General features: G+C 58.0%; 1 protein-coding gene across 1 annotated transcript; it reads left to right on the top strand.

Annotated features, from left to right (window-relative positions):
- The first annotated feature begins 5041 nt into the window (after window positions 1-5041).
- LOC124232356 (zymogen granule protein 16 homolog B-like) lies at window positions 5042-7022 on the top strand. The gene is made up of 4 exons (XM_046649310.1): window positions 5042-5072; window positions 5164-5246; window positions 5478-5586; window positions 6551-7022. Exons 2-4 carry the CDS (start codon window positions 5192-5194, stop codon window positions 6882-6884), a joined length of 498 nt encoding a protein of 165 aa, XP_046505266.1. The 5' UTR covers window positions 5042-5072; window positions 5164-5191; the 3' UTR covers window positions 6885-7022.
- Window positions 7023-11040: the final 4018 nt, after the last annotated feature.

The following is an 11040-nucleotide window of genomic DNA, read 5'->3' as shown; positions in this document are numbered from 1 at the left end:
GATGCACAAGCTGCAGTGTCCGAGGGGCAGTGTGCTGATGTCTGCACCTTATGTTGAAATGCATCAAGAATGGGATGGGTTGATGGATGCGTGATTGGTTAGATGGGCAGATGCCCAAGGACACAGACACAATGCAATATCAAGACTTGGAGAGGCGGTAGGTATATGAGCATTCATTGTAAACATCTTTCACCTCTGAAATAAGTTTGAAAACTTTCATAGTGAAATGTTGGGAGGAACGTCCGTTGAAATTTGAAATTTAATTTGAAAGATAATTCGCCGGAGTCTGTACTCAGCTTCTGCCATCTTGGTCCATCTGGACCCTGTGCCTTTAGCGTGGAGCCGTGGTCTGGAAGGCTCTGAGCCCTCAGCACGGGTGCAGTGCAGGTGGTATTGGTTCGCTGTGGGGGCCACAGTCAGGAGTTGGCCTCCAATCCAGCATCACCCGCACAGGGCTCCTGTTCTCTGCAGTCCACACAGGTAGGTCTTGACCATTCCTGGGAAGGAGATCTTATTGAAAACTGGTTTGATGTGGTCCCAGCACCAAGACCATTTAGAGCCTGCCGCTGAAAAGGAGGGGGAGGTCCGTCTGGGCCAGTCCTCAATACGGAACCCTCCTCCCAAAAAGATTGCTAATGACCTGCACAGAGTCCCAATCCTCCCTCACCAACCTCATGCAGTGGGGTCTGTTAGGGGTCCATTTACAGGGGAAGAAACCAAGGCTCAGAGCAGTAAGGGAAGTGCATTGAAGGGCAGAGTCAGAATGTCTGTAATGGATCAGACCCTCAGGTCAGTAATAATGAGTGTACGGGGGCAGGCAGAGTGCTAGCCGTGACACGCATTACTTCATCCAGCAGGGGATGGTCCCAAGCAAGGAAGTGTGAGCTTGCCAGCAGAAGCAGTGTGGGGTCTGCCCCAATGACAGGCAGTTCCCTGGGCCCCAGGAGCGGAGATCAGGAGAGGTGGGAGGGGCTGAGGTGCCAGATAGGAACCAGCCCCAGGGGTGGCTCGGGAGGGTGCTGACTAGTGTAACGGACAGAATGTCTGCGTCCCCCCAACATTTATAACCCCCAGTGTGATGGGATTCGGAGGTGGGTCCCTTGGGGGTGATTAGGTTTCAATGACATCATAGAATGAGGCCTCGTGGTGGGATTAGCGTCCTTGTAAGAAGAGGAGGAGACCAGTCCCTCTGAGGACACTGTGGGAATGTGCCATCTGTCACCAGGAAGAGAGCCCTCACCAAAACCACCTCTGTTGGCACATTGAGCTTGACTTCTTAGCCTCCGGAATTATGAGAAATAAATCTCCTTTCTGTAAGCCCCGAGTCTGTGGGGTTTGTTGTCACAGCCAAAGCTGACTAATGCCCCAGGCAACAGACACGTGTGCCTGGGAGCCTCAGGGGACAGGGGCCTGGGATTCCTGCCTCCATCAATCAGGCACCGGGGTACAATTCATTTTGTTTTCAACACTTGCACTAAGGGAAATTTAATGACATAAAGGTTAGACAAAACGTGTTGTTCATTGTTCTAGTTTTCCAATCAAAGTATTGAGTTTCTCTGGGGAAGAGTGTTGGAAAAATGCTTGGCTTAGAGTGTGGCACCAGTAGGAATCTGAATGAGGGAGAGAGCAAATGGGGCACAGGAGTGGAGAGTTTCTGAAATGCAAAGCCGAATTGCCCCTCAGCATGGGCCTCCTGGCCTGGCTGCAGCCACTCAAGGGCCAGCCCGGGCACACAGGGCCGCTCTGGGCTTCACCTGGGTCAGGAGAGAAATGCCCTTTCACTTCAGATCATCCCCTCCCCCACCCAGCAGGATCTTCCCTCTGACTCCTGGGCCCAAAGAATGAGATAAGGTCACGCCGGCGGAGCCAGCTCCCCGACTTAGCCCTGGAGTCTCAGCCAGCCCAGACCTGCCCCAAGGCGGGCACCAGGGACACAGTTTCCAGCATCCAAGTGAGGCTGGGGCTTCTCCCAGAGGGCTGTAGGGAGACCCTGGCCAGCAGCGAGTGGGCTGGGGATGGAGGCCTTCTTGTGTGCTGTGCCTCAGCCTGCCGAGCACAGAGAGGTCTCCCTGAGCCCCACACCCAGAGAGCAGGGAGACCAGGGGTGCCAGCCCTGACCCAACCCGGACAAACCAGCCAGCCCAGGGCCTGCCTCTGCTGGGAGGACAAGGCCCCATTGTTCCCCTCCAGGCCGAATGAGGTCTGGAGCACAGCTGTGGAGGGGATTAGGGCCTTGTAAATGCTCAGTAAATCCTCTTGTGGGGAGCCCTGATCCCAAGGGACAAAGGGCCTGTGTTGAGTCTCTGGAGCAGACTCAGGGCCAGCACTGGGCCAGGGTGGATGAGGGGGCAGGGCTTCCCCTGGATCAGTGCCTCCTCCACAAGAGTGCATGAGCGTATGCGTGTTGTAGGGGGACAGGGGGCTTGTGCAAGCTGCTGTATGCAGGGATAGCTGGGCATGTGTGTGTTTCTGAGAGTGCACACGTGTGCGAGGACGTGGTGCACATGTGCATTTCCAGCCCACGTGTGTGCACGTGTATGCATTGTCACCATGCTTGTACACTCTGAAAATGTGTCTCCTGTGTCCCTTAGGCATGTCCTGTCCTCCCCCCCGGTCCAGGCTGCCAACTGTCTTCTCCTCCAACTTGCACCCAAGACGTGCATCCTGGAGCCCTGGCACAGAGAGATCCTCCTTCTGGGTGCCAAACCCTGCCAGCCTGGAGCTGGAGAGAAGGCACGTGAATTGGCAGCAGTAGCCACACTCGTGCCCTGAGGCTGGGCTGGGACAAGAACACGGGCCCCTTTATGTGGCCTGTCCCCTTTCTCCAGAGCTATGCTTGTGAGGTCAGGGCCTCTCGGCCTCCTCCCCACAGGAGGGTCCTGGGGCCTTGAGAGGGGAGCTGCTGTGCCTCCCTGGCCTAGCTTCTGCTGCATTTGGGGGCCTGAGGGCTGCTGGGAGGGGTGAGGAGCATCGGGAGGACAGGAGGGGGCCCTCACCTTGGCAACAAGGATGGGGTCAGTGGGGACCTGCACCCTGAGGAGCCTCTCCAGGCAGGCCAGTGCAGGGCCAGGAGGAAGGGCATGGTTGTCAGGACCAAGCGCCTCTCTGCTCTGGTCTCCCTGAAAGGCTAGTTGTTCAACGGAGACCCCTCACCCCACCCATGAAGCCAGCACCATGGACAGGGCTGCGTCTGTGCCAGGGAAGGAACAGGCACCCAACAGGGAGCAGCCGAAGCCCACTTGTGGCTGAAGGGCCAGAGAGCACATGTTTTAGGTTTTATGGGTCATAGAGTCTGTCACAACTACTCAGCTCTGCCCTTGTAGCATGAGAGCAGCCCCAGAAGACATGGGCGTGGCTTTACCCAGAACACTTATTTATGGGCGATGGCACTAGATTTCATAGCATCCTCCTCTGTCACTTTGAAGTTTTCCTAACCATTGAAAAATGTAACAACTGTTCTTAGCTCTCAGGCTGAGCAAAAGCAGATGGAGGGCACGACTTGGCCTGCGGGCCGTGCTTTGCTGGGCTCTGGCCTGGTTACCTGGTGGAAGTAAAGGAGGTGCCAGCTAGACTTGGCCTCCAGCCACCCCCAGTCCTCCCAGCACTGCCATCCCAATGACACCAAGATCCTGGTGAGCCAGCACTTCCGGGGTGAGTCTGCACACACGGGGTCCTCCTGTGCACCCCTTTTCTTTTGTAACCAAATGGAGCATTCTAAACCCTCCAGTCCACACTGGCCCTGTCTCCTTGGGCAATGTACCAGAGCAGCAGGCATCCCTGTGTAGTATCCCATGGTAGCAATGACCGTCATTTCTGCAATGGGTCCCCTTTAGATGGACAAGTCTGTTGTTTCTAAGCTTCTGTGATTTCAAAGGATGTTGCAAGTGATAGCCTTGCACACCTGCCCACAGAGAACAAAGTCTTAGGCGTCCAGGCACTGAGATGGAGAAGGATCGTGCTGAATTCCTGTAACGCCCCAGGACTAGGTTCTACTGTTATCCCATATATTGGATGAAACAATCAAAGTGCACAGAGGTGACGCAGGGTCCCCAGATCACTTGCCTCGTCAGTAGGGAAAATGAGATTGGGCTCCGATTTGGCTCCAGTGCTGACATTCATATTCACCCCCTATGGTGACGATTGTGACCCTGTGGTCCTTCCCAAAGATCCAGGGGACATGCGGGCAGCCTTAGCTCCAGCCTGACACAGAAAACCTGGACACGCTCCACCAGAAGCATCTGCAGGATGGAGCCCCTGAGAAGCAGCCTGTCACCTCCCAGATAAGGTCTGATCACGGCCTGGCCCCAGCGCTCTGGGAAGGACTGGCCTGGAGAATCGCCCTCTCCCCTTCCTCTGTGCCTCCTGTCTCAGCACCATTGCTGTCCAATCGTCCCACAGCCCAGAGCTGGTCATCCCAGCTATGCCCAGACCCGGCACAGAGGGAAAGTCACAGACATCTCCAAGTGACAGACCACAGAGGGCCACCACCTGGGGTGTCTTTTCCATGTGGTGCCAGGCACACTGGACTGGATTGCCCACTCTGGCTTTCTGAGGGTCAGTGGGGAGCTTGCCTGGGCTCCCCAAAGCCTGTGGGACACTAGGCTCTGCCCAGGCCTCAGTGAGGTCCTGAAACTAGTTCTGCAGGAGGCAGGAGCCCTGGGGCCCACAGAGCTTCCCTGGGCGTCTGACCTACAACCCCTCCATGGGGTTGACCTGTCTGGCCAAGCTGGGAAGGGCTCCCAGCAAACCTCCTTTCCTCTGAGACCAAGATCTAGTCCAGGTGCTGAGGAGAGAGACTCAGAGGTGACAGTGAAATATCTGTCACTGTCCCATCTTGTTTGTGCAGGCCACAGGGCCAAGACAACAAACACAGCAGGTCCGGGAACCTCCCCCAAGGATGGCTCTGGGGATTCCCCAGGAAGAGTCCTCACCTCCCAGCTCCTTCCTGTCCCCTGGTGCCCCTGCTCCTTCCTTCTGGATGGGGGCCCACAGGCCTCAGGAGGGTATAAAGGGCCGTGCAGAGGACGGTCAGGCACAACCAGACTGCCCAGCGCCAGGACTGTCCTGTCCCGGTAAGACGGGGCTCCTCCTCCATGGATGGGGCTGGCGAGGTCAGGCGGGGTCCCTCTCTGAGAGTCGGGTGGGCTGTCCTCCTCTCTGCAGGAGCCTTGGGACCCTCCAGCCAGAAGCCATGCTGCTGTGGCTGACCCTCGCCCTCCTGTGGAGCACCACCTGCTGGGCAGGGCGTAAGTCCGGCTGGGTCAGCCCCCTCCAGCCCATCCATCTGGTGGCCACCCTCCCCTCTCTGCATGCCGGAGACCCAGGGTCTGGGCCCTGCCCTGGCCACAGACTAACTCTACTCTAGTCTCAGGACTGTCCCATCTGGTGGAGGGGCCGTGTCCAGAGAGGGGCAGAGATAGCCTGCATGTCACTGTGTGATTTATTTTCTCTCCCCACCTGCTTCTTTCATCATCTAGAGATTTATGGGCTCGGAGGAGGCCAGTATTTCAGTACTACTCCAGACTATGACAATGACATCACGGGGATTCGGGTGTCTGTAGGGTCTGTCTTGGGCCTGATTAAGAGGTGAGTAGGAGCAGGGCCATGAGCTCTAAGGCTGTGTCCCACTCATGCCAAGTCTTGGGAACATGGGGATGGGGCTAAGCGCCTCTTCTCCCAACATCTTTGCTGGGTATTAATGACTCTTTGAGGCCAGTTAGGTCCTTGGAAACATGGAGCCACCAGCCGTCACCTTTCCCTTCGTCCCTTTTCCTCAGCTGCCTCCTCTCCCACACAGCAGTCCTTTCAGTCCAGGTTAGGTCAGAGAGGAAAGGAAGTGAGGGTCAGAGTGGACCACTGACTGAACACAAGTCACCAGGAGTATGTAAAGGCAGAAAGCCCAGGGCTGCTCCCCTAATGTTGGGGTGGTGTCCTTGTTCAAGGCCTGGGGCAGATCTTAGCTCTGCACTGACAGGCTCCCGGGGACCTGTGAGAGGGAGTGGGGCAGAGAAGCCAGCACCAAAGAGGACAGATTGTGGGTAGAGTGAGGGGAGGCGGGGAGGCCATGGGAGAGGCACCAAAGTGGGGCAAGGATACAGAGAAGGCCAGATGGGTGGAACTAGTGGGACTCCCCAGGTGAGTGTAGGGAGTCACCTGCTTCTCAAAACTGTGTCCTGGGCAGCCTGACTCAGGCTCAGAAAGTCCAAGCTGGGGCTGAGGACAGCTCCCCGCTCAGAGTCACGACAGAAGCACCTCGTGAGGGTCACGGGGACTGGGCACTGCTCCGAGCTCTCCTTTCGGATGATCCTTGAATGCTCCAACAGTCACTCTCATTTGGCAGATGAAGAAACTGAGGCCCAGAGAGGCTGGGTAATGAACCCAAGAGCCCAAAGGCGGCAGAGCAGAGGTTTGAGACCAGCATGTCTGTGTCAGAACCCAGATACATGTGCCTGCTCTCTGGTGGCCAGGGAGGGGTGGCTCGGGGACAGAGGACGTGCGGAGTGGTGAGTCTCCTGGGCCCCGGGCATCCAAAGCTCCCCCTTTCTCCCAGCATCCAGCTGAGACATGGATCCTTCTGGAGTGAAAGACACGGTGCAGAAGGTGGGAAGACCCAGGAATTCCTGCTGCGGCCGGGCGAACACATTATAGCCGTCCTTGGCTCGTACAGGGGTTACCTCCGGTACCTGGTCGTATACACCGACCAAGGGCGCTCAGCCGCATTTGGGCGAGAAGAGGGCAACAGCTTCTCTGCCTCCCCAGACCAACCGTGGAGGGTGCTCACGGGAATCTTTGGCCACCATAAGCTCCTCGGCATCACGAGCATCGGCTTTCAGTGGGATGATCCTCGAGAGGAGCTGACCACTGTACAAACATCTACCTCCTGATATCCAGAGAAATGAGTGCTCCGGGGTCCCCGTAGATGGGGCACGGGTCACCCTGCTGAGGCGGTCTCACTGGTGTTGGGCTGATAGCACTGGGGTATCCGAGTCGGGTCCTGAATCAGAATCCACCAATAAATGCAGTTTCTGCAGGAACAGTGTGTCCAGGCGTGGTCCTTGGGTCTGGGGTACAACCCAAACCTTCTGAGCCTATGGAGGGTGAGGCTCTGGGGTTGAGCTCAGAGATCTGAGCTGCGGGATGAGGCAGGAGGTGGGTCTGACACCACAGGCCTCCACGATTCTGCCGAGGATGCGGGACATGCCCATGCAGACCCTGGGCCGATCCCACAATCTTTCAGGATTCTGGGCTCCAAGGATGCCCTGCCCTCAACTCCCCACTCCAAGCCCATCCAGCTGGCCTCTGCCAGCCCAGACTCAGGTCCAGGCTTCCCGGAGTGTGCAAGGGGCCCCAGGGAAGCCACTCATTCATTCAGTCAGTCACTTCCTCACTCACTCAGCACACAGTTGCCAAGGCCTCACCCACACCAGGCTCTCCTGGGCACTGAGGGTGTAAAGAAGAAGATGCTGGGTGTCCAGCTGAAGGGCACCCCAGGGGACAGAGGCAGAAGCAGACGGAGACTGTTGGTTGTGGCGTCTGCACTGATGGGGACACAGGCAGGGCGTTGTGCAGAGGCACCTGCCCAGAGGTGGGGAGGTGGGGTGTGCCTCAGGGAAGACTTTCTGGAGGAGGCAACGTCTGACTAAGTCCTAAAGGCTGCGTGAGAAGTGGCCAGGTGGAGACAAGGGGAGGAGGGCATCCCAGGGGAGGGGTCAACATGGGCCAAGGCCAGAGCCAGAGATAGCCACGGACTGGGCCACTCCATGTGCGTGAATTTGTTATGGAAGCATCGGGAAACAAATGTAGCTCCAGACCTTGCATGTTCTGTGTACCCCATCCCACACCTGGAAGCCCACGGCAGCAGTCGCCGAGGCCTGAGTCCCTGAGTCCTCCAGGGACCAGGCTCCAAACATTGGACCATGACCCACAGGAGAAACACACCGTACACTGCGACACGAGCACGCACGCGTCCAGAGAACTGCGACAGCCAAACTCTCAGGGATCCTGCCACGTGCAGCCTGTCCCCTGAACCCCTGCTCACAGCAGCCCCATGAGGACAGGACTGCCAGTATCCCCATTTGCAAAAGGAGGAAACTGAGGCACAGGGAGCACAGTGGCTTGGACTAGGTCACTCAGCAGGAATTGGCAGAGTTGGGGTTCCGTGTGACATGGTCTGGCTACAAAGTCCAGCTCAGAACCCAGACAGAGGCAAAGATTTCCCAGTAGGTCCTCATCTTTCTGCGTTTTTCTCCTCTCCACTTTTATTGTACTTTTATTTTAGTTTTAAGGGCTTGTTGAGAGCCGCTTCATGGTTCTCAGCCTGGAGTCTCTGGGAACATTTCAGGAATCCATGAACTTGGATGGGGAAAAATTACCTCTTCATTTTCTTTTCTATTGGATTTTGTATTTCCTTCAAGTATACACGTGACCTCTTACACCCCATTAACAGAGCTTGCAACCTTGTCATATCAATTACACTTCAGTTGTTCCAGACATCCTGAAATCTGCACACATCACTCCTTCACAATTGAGGGTGTTTTCAGACCTGCCTGTTCACCGGCCGATAACAAGAGCACCGGTGTTTGTAGAGCGCACGCAGGTGGAAACACTTGACCAGCCATCTGAGGCTGCTTTGAGGGGGCTCCTTTCTCCCTGGGTGGGGGTGAAGCCGTGGATGGGCAGGGGACTCTCATCCCAGCTTTGCAGCTGCTCTGGGAAGCCCAGGGCCAGGTGCATAATTCCTTTCTTGGCCCGGCTTCTTTTTATATTTTTTAAAGATTGGTACCTGAGCTAACAACTGTTGCCAATCTTTTTTTTTCTTTCTTTCTGCTTTTTCTCCCCAAATCCCCCCATTATAGAGTTGCGTATTTCTTTTTTTAGTTGTGTGTCCTTCTGGTTGGGGCATGTGGGACACCGCCTCAGCATGGCCTGATGAGTGGAGCCATGTCCGCACCCAGGAGCCAGGTTTGCTCTGGTGAAACCGTGGGCCGCCGGAGCAGACAGCATGGACTTAACCACTTGGCCTCGGGGTAGGTTGCCCCTGGCTTCTTAAAAGGGAAATCTGTTCAGTCCTAGAGTTTCATGACCCCTTTCTCAGGTGCCCACCTCTCTTGGGGCTGGCAGCTGCCAGGGGGGACCTGCTTCCCAATGCCTCCTGGGGTGGCAGCAAGGATGGCCAGAAATGGGACAATGTTGACTTGAAGAGTGACAGCACTGATCCCCACAGCAGTCACTGCCTTGTGACCTGATCAGATAGGATGAGAGCAGGAGGGAGAGGACAGTGGGAAGAGGAGGGGGAGGAGGGGGAGCACGGCACCAGCTCGGGTGCTGTTTGCAGACTCTCAGCGAAGCACAGTCCATGGCCCAGTGGATTCTCCTTGTGACAGTTCTCAGGATTTCCTTCAAGGCTCCCTGGCAAACACTGAGCGCATCCTCTGAGCCCAGCCCTCCTGGGGACCACGGAGACAGGCCGTGGTGGAGACGCTGCTCTTGTTCTCAGGACCTCTGGCCCTCATGATGCAATCCTCGCCTAGAGTACGACCCGGGACGCGTGAGCTGGGCTCTCGGACCACTCCCCTCGGTGACAAGGACCACGCGGGTCCTCATGTGTGAACCTTTAGTCAACACGGTAGGGCATTCAGGGTCGCTCTGGCCTTGCCGGTTGGTACCAGCCCGGGGTCACCTGGTCTCCGGTCCCGCCGCTGAGCGAGCGCGCCTGGCTGCAGGAGGCCGCGCTCCGGGACCCAGGACCCGCTCAGAACCGCGCAGGGCCCGCCCCGGGCGCCACAGGCGACCCCGCTGAGACCTCCTTCCCCGCGTGGGCCGTCGGCTGCGCGGTCGCCCCGGCGGGCCCCTGGGTGGAGGGCTGCTCCGGAGCAAGTCCCTACTTGAAGCCGATGCCCGAGAGGCACAAGAGCCCGCGCTGGCCATTGGCGGACACGAGCTGCCGCCCAGCGGCTGGAGGCTGCGCGCCGAACCGCCGGCCAGCGGGGCGCCCGAACCTGGCCTCGCGCCCCCTGCTGGGGGTCCAGCGCAGGGGCCGGATGCAGGCGCGCGCGCTGCCGGCCACCGCGGTGATGCTCTCGCCCAGCCCGTCCACAGCAGGAACTCCTGTGCGCGGCCGCCGGGGGCTCCGTACCGTGGGCGCCAGTGCTGCCCAAACCTCCGCTGAAGGCTGGGAGGGAGGTGCACTCGGCGGCCGGCCCCCACCTGCCCGACGTCTCTGCTCCATCCCGCCTCCCAGCTCTGCGGGCCCTGGGCTGGGAAGTCCGTCCTGCCTTCTACCCAATGCTGGACTGGACTGGCAGCCCGCTTAACGCTCGGGAGTGGCCAGTTCTTTCCCTTATGTGTCAACTCTCCAGGCCTGGGGCTGCCCCAGTGGGGCTTCTTCCGATTTAGGAGGTGCCCTTCTGTCTTCCAGACAGGGGCTTTGTCACCTGTCCTCAGACCAAGGTCACAGCTGCTCCCTCTTCCTTTGCCTCCAGAGTCTGGCTCCAGGTGTGGTCAGACTCTGCATCCCCTGGCCGCTTCTGAGTCTGTTCTCACTTGTTTTAGTGGCCAGAGTGGAGCACTGTGAGGTGGCTGGGGCAGAGGCTGCAGCCGAGGGTGCTCTGGACAGTGACCTGCTGCACCAGTGGGAAAAGAGTCTGTAAGATGGTGGGGCAGCTTTCCCACTGCGGCCCTCCTCCTGGGGCTGCATCTTCCCCAGAGTCTGCCCAGCTCACACTGTCCCCTCTCTCGGCCCCTCCCCCAGTCCACCTGGAGTGAGGGGGAAGCAGCCACAGTGAGACCCTGCCCCCTCACCTAAGCCCAGTGGACCAGAGGTGGACCGTGACCCAAGCTTGGCCCTCATTCTCAGGGCCAGAGATGGGCAAGTCAGGCTCTGAGTGGGCCTGGTATTGTCATGTGTGCGTAAGGAGTCCTGGGGCAGCCGTGTCCCCTTAGTGGAGTGGAACACCCTTGAACCAAGAACAGCAGAAGAGATGGAGAGGTGGCCTGATGGCTCCAGCCAGGCTCTAGTCCACTCTGGAGCCAGATGCTTCC

The sequence above is a fragment of the Equus quagga genome, unplaced genomic scaffold (assembly GCF_021613505.1).
Source record: "Equus quagga isolate Etosha38 unplaced genomic scaffold, UCLA_HA_Equagga_1.0 HiC_scaffold_5049_RagTag, whole genome shotgun sequence".
Taxonomy (NCBI): domain Eukaryota; kingdom Metazoa; phylum Chordata; class Mammalia; order Perissodactyla; family Equidae; genus Equus; species Equus quagga.
The sequence above is the reverse complement of the archived record's forward strand: the minus strand, read 5'-3'. Positions and strand labels throughout refer to the sequence as shown.

Excerpts from the sequence above, each read along its gene's own strand:
- LOC124232356 (XM_046649310.1), top strand. The coding sequence starts at position 5,192 with ATGCTGCTGTGGCTGACCCTCGCCCTCCTGTGGAGCACCACCTGCTGG. Across the intron at positions 5,247-5,477 it reads CACCACCTGCTGGGCAGGGC|AGATTTATGGGCTCGGAGGA; the intron begins GTAAGTCCGGCT and ends TTCATCATCTAG. Across the intron at positions 5,587-6,550 it reads GTCTTGGGCCTGATTAAGAG|CATCCAGCTGAGACATGGAT; the intron begins GTGAGTAGGAGC and ends CCTTTCTCCCAG.